Source organism: Panthera uncia (assembly GCF_023721935.1).
Source record: "Panthera uncia isolate 11264 chromosome E2 unlocalized genomic scaffold, Puncia_PCG_1.0 HiC_scaffold_20, whole genome shotgun sequence".
NCBI classification, from domain to species: domain Eukaryota; kingdom Metazoa; phylum Chordata; class Mammalia; order Carnivora; family Felidae; genus Panthera; species Panthera uncia.
This window is the reverse complement of record NW_026057589.1, coordinates 8,855,286-8,880,459: the sequence shown is the minus strand read 5'-3', so window position 1 is coordinate 8,880,459 and position 25,174 is coordinate 8,855,286. Positions and strand designations below refer to the sequence as shown.

The 25,174-nt window shown below is 40.4% G+C and overlaps 1 protein-coding gene across 1 annotated transcript in view; it reads right to left on the bottom strand.

Moving 5' to 3' along the window:
- UTP4 (UTP4 small subunit processome component) overlaps positions 1-25,170 on the bottom strand; it is a 31,747-nt gene extending 6,577 nt beyond the window's left edge. Inside the window, exons 1-13 of the mRNA XM_049622431.1 lie at positions 25,074-25,170; positions 23,791-23,951; positions 19,940-20,131; positions 18,717-18,801; positions 16,662-16,751; positions 13,836-14,047; positions 7,088-7,259; positions 6,893-6,984; positions 5,603-5,699; positions 4,781-4,845; positions 3,401-3,523; positions 2,862-3,018; positions 733-839 (exon numbers count right to left, since the gene is read on the bottom strand). Of these exons, the coding sequence (XP_049478388.1) occupies positions 733-839; positions 2,862-3,018; positions 3,401-3,523; positions 4,781-4,845; positions 5,603-5,699; positions 6,893-6,984; positions 7,088-7,259; positions 13,836-14,047; positions 16,662-16,751; positions 18,717-18,801; positions 19,940-20,131; positions 23,791-23,949 (1,551 nt within the window). The 5' untranslated portion in view covers positions 23,950-23,951; positions 25,074-25,170. The remainder of the gene's footprint in view (positions 1-732; positions 840-2,861; positions 3,019-3,400; positions 3,524-4,780; positions 4,846-5,602; positions 5,700-6,892; positions 6,985-7,087; positions 7,260-13,835; positions 14,048-16,661; positions 16,752-18,716; positions 18,802-19,939; positions 20,132-23,790; positions 23,952-25,073) is intronic.
- Positions 25,171-25,174: the final 4 nt, after the last annotated feature.

Sequence of the window (25,174 nt, the reverse complement as noted above, 5' to 3'; positions counted from 1 at the left end):
CATTGAACAAGGAATCTGTAGCTCTACAGTAAATTTAAAAGAAACTAATGCCTTGACACGGACATTTATGCAAGTTGCAAGACATGTGCAACACTACAGTGTCAGGCAAAGCTCAAAGAGCAGTACATGCTTCTGCCACAACGTCATAAAGATTAAGTTATGCAGTTAATAGACAAACTCACTAAATGTTGCAGTTTGGTATTCTATAAACTTTTGATGCTCATTCCAAGTTTTGGGTAGTTCTTAACTGATTTTTAGGATGAAGATGAAAACTTGTAAGGGATCAGTAGTAATTCAATGTGTGAATGACAAGATCATTACTGATTAATGAAAAGTATTTTCCTGTTACTCCTTTGTCAAACTTCTGTTTAATTTAAAAATACTTTGAGATTACAAGGCAAGCTGTTAAAAGAAATTGTTACGATCTGCAACTAGTCATCTGGGTAAATCAGAATTTTCCTCACCATAATATAGAAATAATCTGGATGTGAATTCATCATCCATAAATCCTTAATTTCAAAATTTTGTACAAGCGTGTTTTCACTGTTCCAATTGACTGATTTTAATGTTGCAGATTATAGTTTTGGGGCTCCAAACAAATAAAACAGGAAAAATTCTTAGTTTAAAAAAAAAAAATGTCCACTAATTTTCCAGGTCATACCAATCTGCTTTGAGTCTTGTAACTGCACGGTTAACTTCCTCTTGTTTCCTACTACTACACCCTATGCTTACCTTTAGATGTTTTATGTTGTACACGTGGACTCCAGCACTGGTACCTGATGCAGCTAGCCAATTCCCATCTGGACTGACTGCCAAAAGACACATGGACTCCACTGTCCCTGTGCAGACAGAACAATAGTTAATCTCTAAATTCAGTGTCCACAGCCAGCCCTGGCCTGGATATGATGGCAAAAGTCAATTAAGACTTTTATGTATTTATTTGTTACTATTTTGTATTGTTTTTAAAGAGGGAGAAATTTTTTTTTAAGTTTACTTATTTATTTTTGAGAGAGAGCAAAAGGGAGAGAGGGGCAGAAAGAGAGGGAGAGAGAGAATCCCAGGCAGGCTCTGCACCGTCTGTACAGCCTAATGCGGGCCCAAACTCACAAACCATGAGATCATGACCTGAGCCGAAGTCGGGAGCTTAACCGACTGAGCCACCCAGGCGTCCCAAGACTTTTATTTAAATCACAATTGGATAATTTGATAGTTTTGCAAGTAAGTCTTACATGTTAGTCTACTATTTTCATTTAATTAGCCATCCATCATGTAAAGAGGAGCCAGAGATAAACCTGAAGGCATCACTTGCTCAAGCCTGAGTGAGACACTGCCTACCAGAGGAATGGAGAATCAAGGCAGCAGCTACCTAAAGTCTGTATTTTAATTGCTTCAAACTCCTTTCCTACCAAATGGTTTTTAATCAAAGCTAAGGACAAACAGCAAGCTCAAAAGGCTTGACGCATATCTTTAATTTATTTGGTACCTGCTGTATATTTAGCACTAAGGGAGCATGGGCACATATGGGCCATCTTTGTCATCAAGGGATTTTAAACCAATCTGGCAAAATGAAGACTTGTGGGTTAAAAATCAAACAGTGATGTTATATGCCAAAATTTGTGCTGCAAACAACACCCCCAAAGGATGAAAAAGCTTTATAACAAGACATAAACCAGATGCTAAAGATGGGTGGAAAAGGATGGAGAACATGAGCTAAGTGACAAGGACTGGAATACACAGGTTTGAGGGCTATGAAGAAACCAGCTTGACTATAAGAGGACAAGAGATGGAAGAGGAGGAGCAAATAAAGTAGTATCTATAATGCCGAGCCTAATTTTAAGAAATGTTAAATGCCAAATACAGAGTCTAAGTTGTTTTTAATAAAAACATATACAGGCACTCAAAATACACTGTCTCTTATTTATCTGCCTCCTAACTTGTGGGTTTCTTTTCCTGTATGCTTCTGGAGCAGCTTATGAATAGTGAAAGTTTAAGTTAAAAGAGTTGATGTTTTAGGCTGATGGAGTCTAAATGACAGTGAAGCTGCTATATCTAGGGCAAGAGAGAAGGGAAAAGGCCCACAGCAAGTACTGGGTACTAAGTTCTCAATCATGAACTCAGCAACAGTTAGCTATACATAGTTACTCAGTCATGCATACTCATGCTCTCAGAGAACAGGGGTGACAGGTAATACAAATGCATGTGTAAGTTCATCTTTATTGAAAACCACCGATCAAAAAAATTGACACGTCCAAAAAATTACCTATATATAAACATCTATCAGAAATACACAAAAATAGCGGTGTCTGAGTGGCTCCATTAATTAAGTGTCTTGACTTCAGCTCAGGTCATGATCTCATGGCTCTTGAGTTCAAGCCCCACATCAAGCTCTCTGCTGACAGCTCAGAGCCTGGAACCTGCTTCACATTCTGTATCTTCCTCTCTCTCTCTCTGCCCCTCCCCCAATCACACTTTGTTTCTCCTTCAACAATAAACAAACATTTAAAAAATTAAAACAAACAAAAAAATACACAAAAATATTAATGGCAGTTATTTCTGGGTGTCAGTATTAAGATGATTTTAACTTTCTTGCTCTGCTAAAAAACTCGAAGGGTGATGAAATTTCTGGCCCCAAATAAGGACTAAAAAAATCCAGTGAGAAAAGAGTAGGTGTAAGGAACATTTCAGATCTCATCAAGCATTTTCACCAGATATCTCCTCCTACTTTAAATTGCAAACATGTGAGTATTTACAGGGTGGGGAAGAGCATTAGGGAGCCCTGACAATGATTTAGGTTTAAAAGGGAAAAAAAGATACATCAGAGACTGACAACTCTCCCCCTTGGCCAGTTACCAAGTTCCCACCTGACTGAGGCTGGAAAGTATGCAGGTGCTTGAAGCTTCCTTCCAATAGCCGAATGATATGTAGAGACCCTTGATTTGATGCCACAAAGAGCTTTGTTGAATCTTCAGAAAACAAAATCTGAAGGGCAGAGCGAAGGAATGCTGGCATTTTGGAAACCTTGGGTGAACCAGTAGTAAAAACCAGTAAGAGAGAGAAGTGAGACCTAGAATCCATCAAAAATAATCACAGCCTAGCTTAAAAGACATTAATACTCCCTGATCTAAGGAAGCCAACTGATCAAGAAACACTAACATGCCCATTATAACCTTTCCATCCCCCCTTTCATCTCTGCAAAAGCCTATGCTTTATTGCCACTTTCTGGCATTTCCCTATTCCTCCAAAAACATAATCTATTCAAAATGGAAATAAAATACTGTTTTATAAACAGCTGTCTCCAAATAGCTTTTCATGATTCATACTCAGTATGTTCTGCTTCACACAAAAATCACACACTTAAGGAATTTTTTCTTGTTCAACCAGACATTGGGTTATCACTTACCCTTTGGAGGCTTATGTTGTCATGTTCATAATTCAACCGATAAAGAAAAAAACGAGAAGTTGTAGAATAGGCTATCCAACTTCCACACGGGGAGATACAGCTGCAAATAATGTTCTCAGGACCCTGGCAATGTCAGAAATCAGGATGAATATTCATGAAAAACTTCACTTTGTCAAGGTTCACTGTGATATGAATCCTCAAGCTGTTGCCACTCTGGCCATAACCACAAATACCTACACATAATCTTGACACACATATGCTATGTGTCACTAGGATTATTTCAGAGGTACAGCACCTGAATGGTGTGGCTTGATTTCCAAAACCAAGAACAGAGGTCTATGAATATGTGAACTTCTCTCAGCCCTTCGTGTACCTTAAAGATGGCTTCACACTAAAACCTAACTAGAAACCTGAGAAGAAAAGCATTTAATACAGTAAGGTTTTGTAGGCCAGGTGACTTGGAAAACTAATTTTCTGAGTTATGTTTGTTTCATTTTCTCTATGATACCTAACAACCTGTAAGAAATAGCAAAAAAAAAAAATCTGAAAAACAAAAGAAAAGTCCAATGTAACATTATATAATTCAAAAAACTCCCAAAATATCTAATTATATGTATGTATGTATACATACATATACACTATCACATAGAAAAATACCTGGAAGGAGAAACAGCTAATCAATTAATTATTCCAGGAGAGTGGACTAGAATTTTAAGAGGCATTCAAGAATATAAACTATGAATAGTGTATAAATTCTTGATAGTAAAACTGTATTTGCAAATATTTGTGTAATTAAAATAAGGACATTTAGGGGCACCTGGCTGGCTGAGTTGGAAAAGCATGTGTTTCTTGATCTCAGGGTTATGAGATCAAGCTCCATGTTGAGTACAGAGATTACTAAAAAAAAAAAATTAGAACTTAAAAAAAAAAGACATTTAAAAGGAAATTACAAGGCAGTGTGCATGTTATATTCTCATTACTGTAGAAGGGAAGGATATACACCTACACACATGGGTGGAAATTTTTTCTAGAAGGACATGTAAGAAACTATTGGCAGTGATTATCTCTGGAGAGTGGGACCAGGATTTGGGTAAGGAAGAGGCTCATTTCTCATTGTATACTCTTTTACCATTTCAATTTTATAAAAATACACAAGTTATTTACATAACAACAACAACACACCAATTTTCTGTATTCATTCATCCAATAAATTCTGCATGCCTTACTTATAATCACAGGAAACCCAGTTCTGTTGACAAAGTACTTCATTCAAATAATTGAAGATTTTAGACTTTCATGATGTCGACTAAGCCTCAAAATTCATTATGAGAAAATGGTTCTGGATTTCACAGCCTGGACACACAGATAAAACTTCCTTACCTTTGTCTTGAGGTGCAGCAAATGATCTGCGTCTTTAGAAAGTGGAAGGGTATCCCCATTCTTTCCTGGAACAAGAAATTTCCCTGAGTTTTTCTTCTCAAAGAAACGTTATTTGTACATTTTTCTTCTAAAAAGTCATTTCTAGGTAGAATGAAATCTCTACCACTGGAAATAAAAAAAATGTCTGACACAGTAAACCCAGTTTTCTGGGTTTATATAAAGAGGAAAGCAGTGAGTACTTTCTTAACTTCTATTTAGGTGCCTCAGATGTGGCCCATGGTATATCACTAATTCTCTGAAGCTTTAACACACAGCCAGGCAGTGAGATGGGTGGGAGTGGGGTTTGTGAGACCTCGACTTCAACTTCATTTGCTCATTTTGGAACCTAAAGCAAAACCCTCCTATCTACTATAAAACAACAGAACCCAAACATTTTCTCAACTGGTCATACAAAAAGCCACTAGACTATCACCCCAGTAAGAACCACGTGACCTCCTCCTTCTCAATGCAGGGCTGTCACCACCCAATATTAAATCTTGTCATTTTCAGCAGTGTGTTTTGCTCCCAGGGCAACCCTCACCTCCACTATGCCCTGCAGGGCACCTTACAGAATCATAAACTTTTAGCATTTGACCCAGTAACCTGCTAACAATTCTAACACTGTGAAGAACTCCTTTGGTCTCTCCTGTGGCTGGGAAAACCAGAAGTTGCCAAAGACAGAAAAATACTTCCATTTTTCCACAAGCAGAATTTCAACTGCAATTCTAATCCCTCGCTTCTCTCTCCAGTCCTCTTAGTGGCAAAGACTTTCTCTCACTGTACCTGTTGCAACTGTAGATCCCAGTCGCCACAGTTCCAAGTGATGAGCAAACTGGAAAAGGAGAAGGTGCCTCTTTTTTGAACAGGAAATGAGACGTCGCTGTATCCAAGAATTGAAAAGTGATAAATAAGCAGGGTTATTTATCGCCTCAGTACTAGATACAGCAGCAACATCCTAGCACGTTTTTTACTGATGAAATCCATTTACTTCATAAAAATGTCCTAAGTACTACCATATGTCAGTACTGTCCTAGGATCTAAGAGCATAATGATAAATAAAAACATAGCTACTGCCCTCGAGCTCGTAGTCTAAAAGGACTGACAAAGAATTAAACAGGCAGTTGCACCAAGTGTGTTAAGAATTTTAATAGGACTAAGCACAGCATGTAGTGAAAAAAAGTAGAAAGGATATCCAATGTAGCCTCATAAAGCCAGGAGCCCTGATGAGGCTCATTAATAAAGACAAATCAGGCAAAAAAAGGTAGGGCAGGACGTTCCAAGAGGAATGGCATATGAAATAGCTCAAAGGTAAGAGAGCATTACAGAGAATAAAGTCTTTCAGCACACTAAACTAGGTGGGGGTAGGGATGAGGTGAAGCACGTGTTGGACAAGAGAGGGGAGAGAAGATGCTGAAGGACGGGCCAGATCAAGACAGGTTTCAGAGGCCATGCTAAGGAATTAGGTTAGCCTGAAGGACCAACCAAAAGCTTTTAAGCATGGAATGATGAGCAAAGTTGTTTTTTGAATGGATCAATGGAGAACAGGCTGAAATGGAGCAAATATAATAAAATGAGATTAACAGGTGAATGCAGTTGAGAAAAGACACCGATTCAAACTAGGATAATGGCAGTGTTAAGAGAAATGACTAGATTCACAAGACAATGAGGAGGTAGACTCAGTAACGTTTACTGGTTGAATGGAACGTAGAAGCAGGTAGCGGGGAGAAGGGTTTCTAGCTTGGGAAGATGTCCTTTTACCTAGAAAGGAACACTGGAAGCCTGGATTTTCGTGCTCCCACCCAGAATAATAGAGTCCAGCCTTAAAAACAAAAAAACAAACTTCCCTAAACCACAACTATCCAGAAGAGGGAATGATTTCCCCAGAAAGTGAACTAGGAGTGTTGCTGTACATCTCTTGGCCCCTGTAAATGTTTTTACAGGACGCTTACCTCACAAACAGAAGAACGAAGAAGGTAGGTAACTATACAAGTCCTATAGATTTGCCCAGAAAGCGTGAGCTGTACTCAGTCTTATAGGACAGAGGGACGGTGGGGGCCAGGGGACAATACTTACATGGGGAAAAGTGATTTTTCGGAGAGCAGCATCGTAATTCTTAACCTCCACCTTCTCCATGAGAGGACGAATGACTAAGTGGGTGTCAGTGCCTGCAGTGGGAGGGGAGAGGGAAGGCAGCAGAGTTGGAAAAAGCCCCACGTGAAAATAACCAGAGCCGGGTAAAGCGGCAGCCTGGCAGCGAGTGCAACCCACCTCCAGATATCAGTGCCGTCGGGCTGTGGGCCACGGCTCGGACATCATGTGTGTGATGCTGGAATGGCTTTGTCCGCACCCACTGCTTCTCACTGCTGTTGGAAGTCACAGAGACCAGCTGAAAATGGAATACTGTCCCCTCGGCTGTGCCCACCACGAAACTGTCTTCTTGCTGAGAAATTAAATCATTAGGGAGGTACATTTGAGCAAAACAGGGCCCAGTTTGAAAAATATTCCCTGAGGTTTTCTGTCTGCACAGCTTAGGGGAAAACCTATGCCCAAAACCGTAAGGTACGTTATGGGGTCTTTTTCCTCCAGAAGCTGACAATTCCATTAGAGGAGCAAGCTCACACACAGGTAATAATGTGCCCTCTACTGACAAAATTAACAATGTGTACCTCAAACAATTACAGTGCTTTCAAACATACAAACTAGACCCCATTAGAAAAACAACAAGAAAGATCACCTAGGAGTAAATTTAATATAATAAAAACGTATCATCAAAAGACTTGGAAACAAGGACTCAGATACGTGTACGCCAATATTCATAGCAGCATTATTCACAAAAACCAAAACATGAAAATCCAAATGCACATCAACAGATGAACAAACATAATCAGTATATACATATAATGAAGTATTAGTCAGCCTTAAAAAGGGATCAAAATTCTGATAATGGTATTAATGTGGATGAACTTTGTTTGAAAACATTATGCTAGGTAAAATAACTCAGACAAAAACGGACAAATATTATATGATTCCACTTAGATTTCCTAGAATAGCAAATTCATAGGGACAGAGAGTAGAATAAAGGTTTTAAAAGGGCTTGGGAAAAGGGAGAAATAAGGAGTTACTTTTTAATGGGTACAGTTTGTGTGATGAAAAAGTTCTGAAAATGGATAGAGGTGATGGTTGCACAACACTGTGAATGTACTTAATGCCAGTGAATTGTACTTAAAAATGGTTAAAATGGCGTATTTTCTGTTATGTACATAAACAGTAAACAAAAAAAAAGTACTGAGAATAATGGAAGAAAGACTGCAAAACTGTAGTCAAAACCTGAAGCTCATTGCCTTCTTTTTTAGGGATGAAGAGAGGGTGGGCTGAGGAGGGAGGGAAGTAGCTATCACACAAGGACCCAGGTGCCTAGTCCTCAGTTTTAGGCTCTCTCTCACCAGGATGTTGAACACTGTGATTTGTGTTAGTTTTAAAAGGTCTTAGTATGTCCGCAATTTTTAAAATTCCTTTGTATGCTCAAAACCATTCTCATCTTAACTCCGGCTTAAAAAAAAAACAACAACATATAACTTTGAGCAGGGGAAAAAAAATAGGATGGATCTTTGATAAGGCAGTGATTAACCTAGGAACCTGGACCAGCAGTTAACCAATCAAACAGTACCAAGACTAGGTTAGTCAGGTAAGAAAAATGAGATATCTAAACACGTATGAACATGTAGCTGGATCAACTACACACTCACTGTGCTAAGAACCATATATATGTCGTATAATCTCTAGTCCTTGAGTAACCTGCAAGGTTAAGTGACCATTTGCCCTACGAGGAGAAAGTGTGAATGACTTTGAAATAAATGTAACAGGGGCGCCTGAGTGGCTCAGTCAGTTGGGTGTCCGACTTCAACTCAGGTCATGATCTTGCAGTTCATGAGTTGAAGCCCCGCATCAGGCTCTGTGCTGACAGCTCAGAGCCTAGAGCCTGGAGCCTGCTTTGGATGCCGGGTCCCCCTCTCTCTCTGCCCCTCCCCCATTCACGCTCCGTTTCTGTCTCAAAAATAAATAAACATAAAAAAAAAAAAAAAAAGAAATAAGCATAACAAGTACGTATCCTTGTTTAGGGAGCGCTTTGACTGTCTTGGAGCCAGTTTACAACTCTGTAAACTCTAGTACTGAGAGTTAGGCCAAATAAGTTTGCCTGATGGAATGCAACTGCTAACTGCTCTGTGGACACGGAGTCTTGCAACAATTTGTAAACTCATTTCAGCATTCCTAATGGCTGTATAGAACTCTGTGTTTGTGAAATTGTCCTTTGAACTGCTTATAACATCTTACTGGTTTCCTTGTTAATGAGTTACAGAAAATCTCTGACATTTCCATTTCATGTTTGTATGAGTAATGATTTTATCTCCCCCCCCCCCCCCCCCCCCGCCATCATCATTGAATAGCTCTTTACACAGGTAAGGAAACGAACTTCAAGAGGTCTACAGATACGACAAAGACACATGGCCATCTGCCTTCAAAGCCTTTGCTCTGGGCACACCACACCACCTCAATCTTGTGCCAGCTCTCTTTGAGGTAATTTGCAGGCACATGATTGTGAGAAGGAAGGAAAGCGTATCTGAAGGACAGCATATAACTTAACCCAAACCAGCCTCTCCCTTTCCTGCTCTAAGGATACTATTTGAAAACCATTATCCAAGGAAGAGTGGAGATACTGAGCAGCTTAGGAACTTACACACTGTCCTCCACACCCAACTAAACAGTTTATTTATATACAAGGGGGTGGGGGGTGCGGTTTGCACAAAGTCCCACCAAAAGAGAGGGACCAAAAAGACAACTCTAACTCACTCCACATCATCTTTCCCCAAAGTAGAATCATAAAAGAACTGAAAAGGAAAAAAGAAAACGCCTTTCTCAGGGCACAGAGGGAACAAACCAAGGCGAACGCTGACCTGAAAAGGGAGGGGGAAGTGTCCTAATTTAATCACAGAGTGACTGTTTCACACAGAAAAACAATCTCAAGACTGACCTCTAAATGAAAGCAAATGTTCCCTACAACTCTCTGCAGGAATCAGTACTTGCCTACTTGATAAGGGTGAAAGACATCTAAGATCAAAGGACTGGGTATTTGCTACCATCCACTCTTCCGTCAATGAAAATCCATTAAAAAGATATCTAAAAATAATCAACTGTGCTGGCAAGAGAATGTAGTGGAGAAAACCCTTGAAATTAGGATCAATTTCAAAAAAGATGTGAAAATGCCAATACCACACTCATTCTGTGCCAGGTACTGCACTTAGCACTCTACATGCACTACCCAATTAATCCTTCCCAAACGCTATGAAGTATGTATTACTAGCATCCCTGTTGTCACAAAGAAAGAAACTAAGATTTAGAAAGAAGCAGCCTGCCCAAGTAGCCTAAGTGCTACAGTTGGGGTTCAAAACCAAGTATGCCCTAGTTCATAGGGTATGATAAGCATTTTGAGGGCTGGAATTTGTACAATTACATTTGTCCACTAAAAAAATAAAAATAAAAAAATAAGTAACAGTTTACTAACTCTCAGGCACATATTTGCCCACATTTAACTATCTTTGAAATCAGGATATCTTCTAGCTTTCAACCTAATGCATATGTATTATTTTCAGATAAAGAGCAGTATCAAAACTTGCAGAATGGGTGGCACCTGGCTGGTTCAGTCGGTAGAACATGCAACTCTTCATCTCAGGGTCATGAGTTTAAGCCCCAAGTTGGGTGTGGAGCCTACTTAAAACAACAAAAACTTGCAGACTGGTTGTCAAAAACCTGAAACAAAATCTTGGGACTACAGTAGGACATCATCTACCAACACTATGGATGGCTGAGAGGAATGTGTGGGAAACATGGACCCTGATGACAGAGTTGAAAGGTGATTCAGAGTCCATCTGTACATGTGAAGAAGTTTTGGGAAAACCTTATTCACTTTATTTCATTCATACTTTCCTGGTTATATATGCACAAGACTAATATAATAAAAATGTTATGCTTTGGTCTCAAAAAGCTCTTCAATAAGAGCTATTTAGAGAATAACTATTTACAAGAATGATAAGAATTTATAAGAATATGAATTCTATGTTTAAATTTTTTTTAATGTTTATTTTTGAGAGAGAGAGAAACACAGAGCATGACTGGGGGAGGGGCAGAGAGAGGGAGACAAAGAATCTGAAGAAGCTTCACTCTCTGAGCTGTCAGCACAGAGCCCGATATGGGGCTCGAACCCACGAACCACAAGATCATGACCTGAGCCAAAGTCAGATGCTCAACCAACTGAGCCACCTAGGTGCCCCAAAATTCTCTGATTAAAAAAACATCGTGTCAGTTTAAATCATAATAGTCTGTATTACAAAATACAAATTTTACATTTCAAGAAAAGCACTGTTATAGTTTAATTGGCAGTGTTTTTCCTTTCCCATGATAACAAAATTATGGCATGTCTTACAATCATTTGTATCTAATGATTCAATGCAATACAGTAATTATAGGCACAGAGTAGAAGAAAGATCAAATAGTAAAATGGTATACAGTACAAATTAAACCTGCCTCCTGCCTGCCAGCCCCAACTTTAAAATTACCATTAGCGTTTTTTTAAATATATATATATTTTTTTAACGTTTATTTATTTTTGAGACAGAGAGAGACAGAGCATGAACGGGGGAGGGTCAGAGAGAGAGGGAGACACAGAATCTGAAACAGGCTCCAGGCTCTGAGCCATCAGCCCAGAGCCCGACACGGGGCTTGAACTCACAGACCACGAGATCGTGACCTGAGCTGAAGTCGGACGCTTAACCGACTGAGCCACCCAGGCACCCCTATTACCATTAGCGTTTTAAAAAAATGTTTACTTATGGGGCGCCTGGGTGGCTCAGTCAGTTAAGCATCCAGCTTCAGCTCAGGTCATGATCTCGCGGTTTGTGGGTTCGAGCTCCACGTCGGGCTCTGTGCTAACAGCTCAGGGCCTGGAGCCTGCTTCTGCCCCTCCTCTGCTCATGCACTGTCTCAAAAATAAATAAAAACATTAAAAAAATTTTTTTTAAATGATTATTTATTTTTGAGAGAAAGACAGTGAGTGGGGGAGTTGCAGAGAAGAGGGGGAACAGAGGAGTACAGGTGGGCTCTGTGCTGACAGCTGAGAGTCCGATGAGAGGCTTGAACTCACAAACTGCGAGATCATAACCTGAGCTGAGGTCAGACACTCACACCAACTGAGCCATCCAGGCGCCCCTACCATTAGCATTTTTAATCTTTTCAGGAATGTTGTAAGTATATATATTAGCAAAACTACATATGCAGAAAATATCAAACATAAATATCTAATACAAAATCTGCTTCTTTTCTTAACACACTACTATGTACTACTTCATGCACTATACTGTGCTACTTTTCCCCCTTAATGTATTCTCTTAATTGTTACATAGTAACAAATATCCACATCTTCCTTGGTCTTTGAAACATGTGCATAATATTTGAGTGATTACACTTTAAAAAAGCACCAGGGCACCTGGGTGGCTCGGTCAGTTAAGCTTCTGACTTCAGCTCAGGTCATGCTCTCACCGTTCGGTTTGTGAGTTCGAGCCCTGTGTCAGGCTCTATGCTGACAGCTCAGAGCCTGGAGTCTACTTCAGATTGTGTGTCTCCCTCCCTCTCACAAAAAATAAACATTAAAAAAATTTTTTTAATGGCACAAAATTTAATAATTAAGTCTTAAGTTTAATAATTACAACCATTTTGGATCAAAACTCGATTTTTTTAAACATTTCTTTTTCAAAAGTATTTATTTTTGAGAGAGAAAGGGAGCACTTGTGTCAGCAGGGGGAGGGGCAGACAGAGGGGGACAAAGGATCTGAAGTGGCTCTGTGCTGACAACAGACAGCCCAATGTAGGGCTCGAGCCCACCAACCATGAGATCATGACTTGAGCTGAAGTCAGATGCTTAACTGACTGAGCCACTCAGTTGCCCCTCAAAACTCTATTTGAAAAGGAAAATTTCTCTTGGTCATTTCAACTTGTTCTTCATTACACTTACATGTGACATCTAAATGTTTCACAGGGCTTTAAGACCCATCAAATTGGTCTCATGGAAAATCTGTGAAGTGGGATAGAAACAACTTACGGGCAAGAAAAGCCAGCATGAGTGATCTCTACAGTACATACTGCATGTCCACACTTAAGACACCAAACAAGCCTCAAACTAAGAAGACAAAGGATCTCGTCAGCAAATCTCGAAGTCACTTTCCATGCCCACTGATAAAACAGCCAAAGGTTTCTGATTAAGAATTGATGTTACCAAAAGGGAAGAGGCACACTTGTTCAACACGAGTCTGCTTAAGTCTTACTGAAATAGGGAAAATTTAATATTTTCTTATTTAAAATTTTTTTTAACATTTATTTATTTTTGAGACAGAGAGAGAGAGAGCATGAACAGGGGAGGGGCAGAGAGAGAGGGAGACACAGAATCTGAAACAGGTTCCAGGCTCTGAGCTGTCAGCACAGAGCCCGACATGGGGCTCGAACTCACGGACTATGAGATCATGACCTGAGCCAAAGTCGGAAGCTTAACCGACCAAGCCACCCAGGCGCCCCAAAATTTAATATTTTCAAAATCATCTAATAAAATCATCTAATTTCCCAAGATAGGAAGCAGGAGAAGAACTGCACAAAGAGAGGAAAATAGCACCTCTCAAGATTCTTCTAGGATACTTGTGGCCTATCTAAATCAGACTGGATTAACTGTGGGTGGGGAGTGTCTGAAGAAAACCTCCCTGCTAACTAATCTAGAGAATATTTTCTAACTAGTTTTTAAGAGAATATGAGGGTTCAAAGAAATTATGTGGGTTTCAGATACATTTTCCTAAACTCATCTTCCTTCAATGCAACACTGAAGATTAGGGAACACCGTTTGTGTTACATTACTGATACAGCCTTCCCTACTCATCCCCCAGGTTATACAGTAACCGTTCAAAACAGGGACCATACTCACATCAGATACGGCAATAGACTGCACATCAGCATTTGCAATGAGATGGTTCTTCACAAGTGTCCCAGTGGCTGAGTCCCAGAACTGCACCTTCCCAGCAGAGTCCACACTTATGACAGTGCCATCAGACAAGAAGGCCACGCCCCATATGATACACTTCCGCTTAGACACACCCATATACTGCCTATCCACCAGCATCTTATGAACAGCGCTCCCTGAAAAATAAGAAAAGCCCAAATTTGAATGGTACTTACCTCTTTTGTCTTCAAAACCCGCCTGTGGTAGGCATCTATTAAGTCAGCTGCCTGAGCACATCGCACAAACAGCCAGTAAACAGTAGTTAGAGTAGTTGTGGTAAACTCAGTCTCGGAACACCAAAATGGTTACCTGAAGATTGTGGGGGAGAGGTGGGAGGGGTAGCTGGAGACAGAAATTTGGGAGGGGCAGGGGAAGGTGAAATTGAAAGAGACATTTGAGACTTCACTTAAAACTGCCTAACTGCAGTGTGCACGATATTTGGCTCTTTTTAAAACCCCACGGGAAAGGGGGAGAATCAAACAGTACAAAATTTGGGGAATTAAAAAAGCAAACATGGAATGGTAACTGATGTAGCAGAGTTCTAAAAGCAGTATGTCTCAAGTCAACAGTGGGGAAAGACAAGCCACTTGATTTATACCATGAAATCCTTAGAAGACTTGGGAACTGCTGATGCCCAAAACTCTAGAAACAGAAGTTAAAGTGGAACTAAAAGGAGAAATTAGGTTGAAAGTAAGTTTATGAAACTTAACATCCTTCAGATACCTATCCCCTAACTAAAAAGCCAGGCAACTCCCCAACTCCACCTCAAACAAAACTGGAGACTTACTCTCTGAAGAGAGATACCAGGAACAACTGAGGGTAGGATTACTATATGGGAAATAAGGTGAAATGTTACTGAATATTGAGAACACTAGTTGTCTTCTCAGAATTTAGGTGGAAAGGCATATCATCATCAAGCAGGAGAATTAAAAAAACATTTCTGGGAAACATGACCAGCACAAGGAAGATGATTTAAAAAGCCAGTCTCTTTAGAGTTTCCCCAAACAGTCCAGTCAGATCATTCTTCAGTGGAGCCCACGAGCAGTTAAGCTCCACTCTTGTGGTGAGGAAAGCCATCACCAGACAGGTAAACAAAGCTTTAATATGAAAGGCAGAGGCCAGAGAGAATACCAGAAAAAAATGAATACCAGAGAGAAAACAGCTAAGATGAAGAACACTTGACAAATATAATCTTGAATAGCCTTAGAAAGAGAAGGCAGTAAATAAGGAAACAAACAAACAAAAAAGCACTATAAAAAAAAACACTCAGGAAACCAAAAAGAACTTTGGAAATGGCAGAAATGAAAAACTCAGTACAGGACTTAAAAGATAAAGACAAGGGGCACCTGGCTGGTTCAGTCAGTAGAGCGTGCAGCCCTCAATCTCGGGGTTCTGAGTTGGAGCCCCACATTGAGTACAGACAGTACCTAAAAATAAAATCTTCAAAATCAGTCCATCAATAAATGATAAAGAAAAACTCTCAGGAAACAGAATAAAAAGTCAAAGAGATGAAAAATAAGAGGGGGAGGGGCACCTGGGTGGGTCAGTGGGTTGAGTGTCCCACTCTTGATTTCGGCTCAGGTCATGATCCCAGGGTTGTGAGTCAGCTCTGTGCTGATAGCACGGAGCCTGCTTGGGGTCCTTTCTCTGCCCCACCTCTGCACGCACACACACTCTCTCTTACAAAATAAATAAATAAGGTATAAAAAAATAAAAGAAGGCTCTGTGAGAGAATCATTCAAGATAAAAGTGGTAAGGTGCCTGGGTGGCTCAGTCAGTTAAACACTCAACTTCAGCTCAGGTCATGACCTCATGGTTCTTGAATTCGAGCCCCACACAGGGCTCTCTGCCATCAGCACAGAGCCCACTTCGGATTTTCTGTCTCCCTCTCTCTCTGCCCCTCCCCTGCTTGTGTGCGCGCTCTCTCTCTAATAAACATCAAAAAAAAAAAAAAGATAAAAGTGATAGAAAGAAAATCAGATTTATATGAGCCTAATTTATGCAACTGGAAGAATCTGATGAGTCAAATGTATAAATATACATTTATATATGTGGAAGTAAACATCAAAGAATTAGCTAAGAGTTACAGGTGGTCGCCTTTGAGGAGTGAAAGAAGGAATACAGGGGGACTCCTGCTTCTTTGTAACAAGCCTCAAGGAGTTCTTCTTTGACTATGCGTGTATAACATACAATAAAAAATTTGTTTAAGCATGAAGGAAAAAGAAAAATGAGACAAACCAGATCTGTTTTACTTCCCATCTTAGATGGGAGTACAGATGGGCCTATTGAACAAGGTGAAGTCAGTCTCATCACTGAAGGATTCCATATTGCAATTTTTCAGGCCAAGAACAGAGAAAGTAGATGGTTCTCTACCTTTCTGATCTCATGCCTCACCAATTATGGTGCTAAGACCTAGTGTTCCTCAGAGAGGCACTTACTTTTACCAAGGTCTGGTATACACAAGTATTTTAACTGATCCTTTGTAGTAAATGTCTTATTGCTCCAGGGGGAATTTTCAAATGAATTCTTATTACAAATAAAATAAAAAATATCCATCTGATTGAAGAAACAGGATTCCCCCAAAAGCAGCAGTAGCAATCCAAGAAAGGAGTAAAATCCATGGCTAACATCTCAGAAGGTTAAAGAGAGGTTAGGCCCTAGAGGTCAGTAAAAGCACAAGGGCTCAAGCTTTTGGAAACTAGCAATGTGAATCAAGACCCAAACCCCAAATGAACTGAGAAAAACAGTCACCTGATTTGACAGCAAACACACTAATGTAGTCTATGGAGCCAGCTGCAATGTGGGTACCAGAGGGATGCCAGCTGAGACTCAGGATGCGACCTTGGGAGTTGTACAACAAAAAAAGAAAAGGACATACACATAAATACACAGTAAAGGGTAACTGAGTTCTCCTTTGACAATTACCTACAGGTCTGGCGTTCTACACTCTTAGCTCTCATCTACTACGCTCTGGTGAAGGACTGTTTTATAACAGATGAGGATCAACTCTGCCCAACTCTGGAATCCATAATGAAGTATTTAATATCACTTTAATAATGTAGAAACGGCTGATGGGAGTATAAAGAAACACAACCTTTTGAGGGCGACCCCTTTTGAGGGTGACCTGTTAAGAACATAACAAAATTTAAATCTGCTTATTTGGCTCAGCACTTTTACTGGGAATTAATCAAGGAGAAATACTTGTAGGAGTGTTAAAAAATATGTACACTGGAATAGTCATTGCCGTCCTGGTTGTAGTAGTGAAAAACAAAAAAATCCATCAGTAGGAGCTTGGTAAATAAATTATGGAACGCCATTAAATGGAATGCCATGTAGACTGGCATGACTGGCATGGAAAGATGTCTGTGATACACCAAGTGAAAAAACAAGCACAAGCACTCGTGTGTATTCATTTATATGAATATACAAACACGTCTTGAAGATTATTTCCAAAATGTTGCCTACAGAACAGAACGAGATATTTCCTTTCACACTTGGCTAAGCACATGAATTTTGAATAAGCATTATATCACCTTTATAATTAAAAAAGAACACTCAAGGGACACCTGGGTGGCTCAGTCAAGTAAGCGTTGATGCCTGATTTTGGCTCAGGTCATGACCACGCAGTTCGTGGGTTCAAGCCCCATGTTGGGCTCTGTGCTGACAGTGTGGAGCCTACTGGGGATTCTGACTCTGCACCTTCCCCAACCACTTTCTCTCTCAAAATAAACTTAAAAAACAAAACACAAACAAAAAAACAAAAAACCAAGCCTGGTTGGCCCAGTTGGTGGAGCATGTAACTCTTATTCTTGGGGTTGTAAGTTTGAGCCCCATGTTGGAAGTGGACGTTACTTAAAGATATTTTAAATAAAGAATATTTTTCTTTAAAAAAAAAAATAGAAAAAGAACACCCAAAAGGCATTAAAAACAAAAGGGACTCTGATTAGCAGATGAAAAATATTACTAACAGACACAGAATACATGGGATAGTTATTATTTTCTAAGAGTCTGCAAGCTATGGCTCAAAGGCCAAATCAAGTCCATCAATTATTTTTTTTTTTTTTTAAATGTTTTTATTTATTTTTGAGACAGAGAGAGACAGAGCATGAGCAGGGAAGGGGCAGAGAGAGAGGGAGACACAGAATCGGAAACAGGCTCCAGGCTCCGAGCCATCAGCCCAGAGCCTGACGCGGGGCTCGAACTCACGGACCGCGAGATCGTGACCTGGCTGAAGTCGGACGCCTAACCGACTGCGCCACCCAGGCGCCCCCATCAATTATTTTTATAAATAAAGCTTTACCAAAGCACAGCCATACCCATTTATTTATCTATGACTACTTTTATAGGACAAGAGAGTTGACAGAGCATATGGCCTACAAAACCTAAAATATTTACTAACCTCCTGTTTTTACAGAAATAGTTTGCCAACCCCTGCTCTAGAGGTCGGTGTCAACTGGGTGGAACATGGACAACTGTTTGCAAATTCTAGGTTTTAGTATTTATGCACTCTGTTACAACTTCAAAAAAAAAGAGAAAGTGAGAACAAAGTGACTTACACAGAAACATTAGCTTTCCTACTCTGGATTTCTAGTTTACTATATTACTTAAGCAGGCAACCACCACTACGCAACGTGACAGAGAAAGCCTGAGTGGAGGATGGCTTCGAGCACATATCCTATATTGAGGTAAACTTAGTGTGGAGAGAAAACATTACCTGGACCCATGGGAAAACAGCCCATCCCCAGTGGCACAGAAACATAACTTCTTGTTGAGGCTACTCACTGCCCCCACCAAAATGACCCTTACTTTTCTGCCGATCAAAATTTCTTTCAAACTGGATTTTATCTGGGGTGATTTGAAATAGCTTCACAGATCCGTCTTCACAGCCAACCTATTAGAGGAAAATAGAGAAGATAAGCATTTTATGTAACTAAATACATGTACTTATAAATATAAACGTTTCTTCCCTGAAGCTATCACTTGCTGTGAAAGAGAAAAATAGTTTGTGACAGGAAAAAAAAAAATTACTGCTACCAAGAAACTGGTAGTGTATTCTTGGCAGGCTTCACATCCTAGCCAGAAAACAGGCTAATCAGTGGCCTAATTCCTGTATAGGACATGGAATAGAAGTAGGATTTCACAGCATACCTCTGCTAGAGACCCAGAGCCTAAATAAAACACCCATTAACTATACAATGTAAGTGAAGAAACATCAAGATATTGTACAAATTAGTACAAATCAAACAAGAATCATAGGCTTATCCCAGAAAAATGAAACCTCTGGAAACATCCATTTTAATAAGTCTGTGTGAGGGGGGAGGGATAGTCTTCTCAGTCTGCACTCAATTTTTGAGACATTGTGGTAAAATAGTTCCACAAGTCAACTTGTGGAAGGACCTCTCAGAAGTTGTAACATACATTAGTGTGTTGTCAATCTACAGAAGAATTTCGTATTAACATGCCATATTCTGAATTGATATTTATCATAAAACATAAAGCATAATAGAGCAAAAAACAGCCTCCACATCTCCCAATTCCAACTAGTTTGAGAAATACTGAACCAAACGAACCCTCTCATTTCATAAATGAATAAACAAGGTCCAAAGTAGCAGTAGAAATGATGCAAAAAAACAAGAGATTTTTTTAAAGTTTTTTTTTTGTTGTTTTTTGAGAGAGTGTGCTTAAGTGGGGAAGAGGTAGAGAGACAGGAAGAATCCCAAGCAGGATCCAAGCTGTCAATGTAGAACCTGACACAGGGCTCAAACTCACGAACTATGAGATCATGACCTGAGCTGAAATCAAGACTCAGACGTTTAACCGACCAAGCCATCCAGCTGCCCCAGGACAAGAGATTTTTAATCCCCAATATCAATTCCAATCTTGCATCGTGGTTGCTGGAATCCACTTCAGAATGGAGTTGCTACATGTCATAATATAACTTAACTTTACTCTCCTGTAAACACAGGGAAGAATGTTTACTTGAGCACAAGAGAATTCTTGCTTTAAATTACCAATAGCTGCTTACTGACCAAAAGTTGAGAGCCACAGGGGCTGACAGCCATGCTCCAAATGGGTCCTCCAAAGGCATCCATGGCATATTTGATGTTTAATGCCTGCAGATCATACTCAATAATCTCTCCATTGAGTCCAGCACTAAAGAGTCGCTGTCCTTTTGCCCAACACAGAGCTTCTGTAGCCCGAGACTCATGACCTGGAAAAAACTACAGAAACGCCATAACAGGTCAACCCCCATTGAATTTATCAGCTAACAGCACTGAATGGTCACAGGCAACAACGTCAAAACTAAAACACTTGCCTAGAAATGACTACATGGGGTTTTGTTCTACCAGAAGATCATGTCTATTAATATTTTCATTTTTTAGATTCAAATTTTAGTTACCTATACAGTTGGTTTCCTTTTCCCAGGACTTGTCCTCCAAACCTTTTCAAAAGAATAAAGTTTGTATCCAACTGTATTTGATATATGAAATTTTTTACAAAATCAGTGTAAATATCTTGATTAGGTGATGGTTTCACAGTACACATGTATGTCAGAGTTATCAATGTATACACTTTAAATTTTTTTAAGTTTACTTATTTTGAGAGACAGAGAAAGAAGAGTGCATGTGCACGTGGGAGCAGAAAGAATTCAAAGCAGGGCCCTCATGGTTAGTGTAGAACCCAATGCAGGGCTTAAACTCACGAACCGTGAGCTCATGACCTGAGGGAAAATCAAGAGTCAGACGCTTAACCAACTGAGCCACCCAGGTGCCCCCTGACATGTATACTTTAAATACATGTTTATTGTGTCAATTTTACCTATAAAAAGTTTTTTTAAAAATAAAACAAATGGACGTCCGGCTGGCTCAGTTGGAAGAACATGTGACTCTTGAATTGAGGGTTGTGGGTTTGCGCCCCACCTCCAACTTCTCATTCAAGTCTCAGAATCTTTTTTTTTTTTTAAGATTATTTTTTTTTTTACATTTTAAGTTTTTATTTATTTTGAGAGAGAGAGAACGAGCAGAGGAGGGGCAAAGAGAGACGGGGACAGAGAATCCCAAGCAGGCTCGGCACTGTCAGTGCAGAGCCTGATGTAGGGCTTGAACCCACAAACTGTGAGATCGTGACCTGAGCCGAAGCCAAGAGTCAGCTACTTAACTATCAAGTCTCAGATTTTTTAATGTTTATTTATTTTTGAGACAGAGAGAGACAGAGCATGAACGGGGGAGGGTCACAGAGAGAGGGAGACACAGAATCTGAAACAGGCTCCAGGCTCTGAACTGTCAGCACAGAGCCTGATGTGGGGCTCGAACTCACAGATCATGAGATTGTGACCTGAACCAGAGTTGGAAGCTCAACCGACTGAGCCATCGAGGCGCCCCTCAAGTCTCAGATTTCTAAGTGCTTTATGAGCACTTATAAAGGTTTCACGTAGGGTCCCTTGGGTTGTTTAGTTGGTTAAGCGTCTGACTCTGGATTTTAGCTCAGGTCATGATCTCATGGTTCGTGAGTTCGAGCCCTACATCAGCCTCTGAGCTAGCAGTGTGGAGCCTGTTTGGGCCTCTCTCTGATCCTCCCCTGCTCGCTTTCTCGCTCTCAAAATAAGTAAATAAACTTGAGGAAAAAAAAAAGTTTTCATATATATCAAGACACTTTATTCTTATGTCTGCTCAGCACAAAAAGCACTGAGTAGGTACAATTTTTCATCTCTTTACTTGAAAAGACACAAGTACTTGTGGGTTAAGGGGCTTGCCCAAAGTGCCACAGTCAAATGTGAAGAGAACATTTTAATTCTTATTCCAAGCCCCTACTCTTTTCACTCTAATGGACAAAGTTTTTTCTTGTTCTGAGTGATTAAGAAGTAGGGAAGGGACTATTGAAAAAACAAAATACTAAATTATTGTTGAAATAAGAACAGATGAGAAAAAATAGGAGACATTCAGTAAAGAATAACTGACATATTCACTAAATAAACATGAATGCAGGAGTGGTTCTGCACTAGACACTTGCTAAATGCTGGGAATAATGTCATCAATATCACCCACATGGTCCCTGTTTTCACAAAATTTGAAGTTCAATGGGGAAGAAAAACATTAAACAAATGTACAAACTATTATGTAATTGTAATTGTCATAAATGATAAGAAAAACCACAGGGTGCGACAAGCATGTACCATAGCACATTTTTCACAGCATAGAATGTGACTTATTTATGGTAATCAGCAATTTTTTTAACTTTCTTTTTAAGTTTATTTATTTTGAGAGAAAAAATGCATGCACAGGGGAGGGCCAGACAGAGAAGGAGAGCAATTCCCAAGCAGGCTCCGTGCTGTCATCACAGAGCCGATGGCAGGGATCGATCTTGTGAACCTTGAGATCATGAACTGAGCCAAAATCAAAAGTCGGACGCTTAGCTGACTGAGCCACACAGGCACCCCAATTTTTTTTTTAACTTCTTAGTTCTTCAGGGGTCAACTCAATAAGTCATCCCTTTCCAGGATTCCTAAACCCACATCATCAGAGTAAAAGCACCTCTCCACTAAGATTCTAGGCCTGTGCTTAGGTTTTTTTTTTTTTTTTTAAGTTTATTTATTTATTTGGAAAGAGAGAGGGGACACCCATGTGCGTGCATGAGCAGGGAAGGGCAGAAAGAGAGGGAGTATGAAAACCCCAAGCAGGTTCCACACCGTCAATGTGGAGCCTGATATGGGGCTTGATCCCACGAACTGTGAGATCCTGACCTGAGCCAAAATAAGAGTCTGATGTAAACAGACTGAGCCACCTAGACTGCTCTGGTACTTAGCTTTATCATAAAATTTACCTACTATTTGAAAACTGTATACTTCTATTTCCCCACTGGACTTTGAGCTCCTTCAATGTAGGGCCTCTGACATTTGTCATAATGCCTAATACTTGCCACTCATCACTCATTCATTTAGAAACAATTACAGGATGCCTTAATTCCAAGTATTAAACTGCTGGGCACTAAATTCATGCATTTATCCATCTACCCATTCATAGGCATCCATTCAGTGCTTAGGGCAATACACATTCATCAATGTAAAATGAATTATTTTGTTGCACCTGCAATCAGTAATCAGTACTTTTGAAAAATATGCTGCTATAACAGCTCTCTGCATACACCCAAATGGTATTTTACTTTTACTCCCAATTATAGGCAGTTCAGTCTACATTCTGTCAGACGAACTTAGAAATCCATCTTCCTACCATCGTCACCAAAAAGTTTGATATTAAAATGTTTTTGGGCACCTGGGTGGCTCAGTCGGTTAAGCATCTGATTCTTGATTTCAGCTCAGGTCATGACCTCAGGGTTTGTGAGATGGAGCTCTGCAATGGAGCTCTCTGCTTGGGAGTCTTTCTCTCCTCTCTGACCCTTCCCCACCCATGTGCTCTTTCTCTCTCTCTCAAAAAATAAATTAAAAAACTTAAGAAGAAGAAGAAAAAAAAAAAAAGGATTCATTGTTTCTTCTGAATTGACAATGAAATAGGTATTGACAACCCCAGCAGGAAATTCCACCTTACCAAAGTTGCACTGATGCAGAGACTGATTATAAAGCAATGGGTCTTGACAATTTCCCTTTTTTGTTGTGCTCCAAAGATCCAGCAAACCTCAGTTTCCAACAGACAGTGGGCCACCATAATTTCTAGGTTTCTTTCTAACCAACGTTATAGATCAAAACTCTGAGCTCAGTCAAGAGACTGCATATTTACTACACATGTTATATAGTTCTAAATAACCCAGAGAGAGTACAGTCACTTTCTTTTGAAGTCCTTCAACACAAAAGACATACACGTTGTAGAATTCAACTTAGTAAGAAAATTAACTCAGCAACACCAAATCAGGCTTCCAAATGACTTACTTTTTCCTGAAAGTAGTTTGCTGACAAGTTATAAATTTCCACAGTGCCATCTGTTCGTGAAACAGCCAATCTGTTTGACTGGTTATTGTAAGCCACACAGCGGATCCCTGATGGAACATAATTAAAGAAACGTACTCGATGGACCTTAAATTCACCCATTCCTGGAGGGGGGCGGGGGGGGGGGAGGAAAAAGAGTCATTATTGTGAAACGTTAACACCAGTGTGTCGCCTGTATTGTTCCTCACTATTGTTAACAGCAGTATATCACATGTATTATTATCGCCATCCTGTATGGAAGAGTCTAACTGTACCTGAGATTCACTTCTGAATATCTAACTAATGATGCTTTCACACCCCCCACCCCCGCAAGAACCTATCAAACTATTTCCAGAAGCTCAGGATGCTTCAGCAGAAAAATTAAAAGATCGACACACAGAGCATTCCCCAGACTCCTAACAATCCTGCCAATTACCTGAAAAAGTACTCTGGGAAAGAAGAATGACAAAATACTGAACATAACCTCATTCTCTAATTGGGTGTGCGCACTTTAAGGAAGGGAGGCACATAGAGTTGACCGGTTGTATTCGAGGCAGAAACTAAGGTACTCCTGGAAAACACCACTAATACTCGCAAAAAGCAAGAAATATTGACAGCCTAAATGGGTCTCTCAAAGCCCGGTCCACAGAATTTCTGCATCAAAACCATACGGAAAAACGGCTTTTAAAAATGCAGGACTCTGGGTCCTACTCCACAGCTCCAGAATTCCTCTCTTGGCTGAGGAGAGAAAGGGGGTAGACTAGGAATCTGCATTTTAGCGAACACTTCTAACTTTATAGCACTCTAAGTTTACAAATTACAGACTCAAGTTAAGGTAGTGACTGACAGTGGGACTCATGGGGCTGGCAGAACCGAGAGCTCCTCAAGGAAAGAAGCGACGGGACTTAGTTTGGCATCTGTCAACTATCCCCTCCACACCGCCGCCAACAATCACACTCGGTGAAGACAGGGGCCGGGTCTGGTTCGCCGCTCGCTCGTCTTTCTTCAAGGTTAGGAACGCGCGGGCAGAACAGGCGCGTTCCGCCGGGCCCGGCCCAGCTAAGAAGGCGTCTGAAGTGCGCGCTAGAACTCCGCCGCCCCTTCTCTCTCTGGGAATCTACGAGCAGCACCCACCCACCCACGGCACAGGGGGGACAGCGAGCTCCGCCGGCGTCTGCCAAGAGCAAGCCGCAGCCCCTCAAATTTCTTTCTCTCCCGCTGCTAAACATACCCCTTCCTCAACTCACCTATGGCTGGGGGCTCGTCTCTCTCTACCGCGGCCCCACGTGCGCGCGCGCTCGCGTGCTCTGCCCCGGAAGTGCTCGCGGCGCAAGGCCGGAAGTGCGCA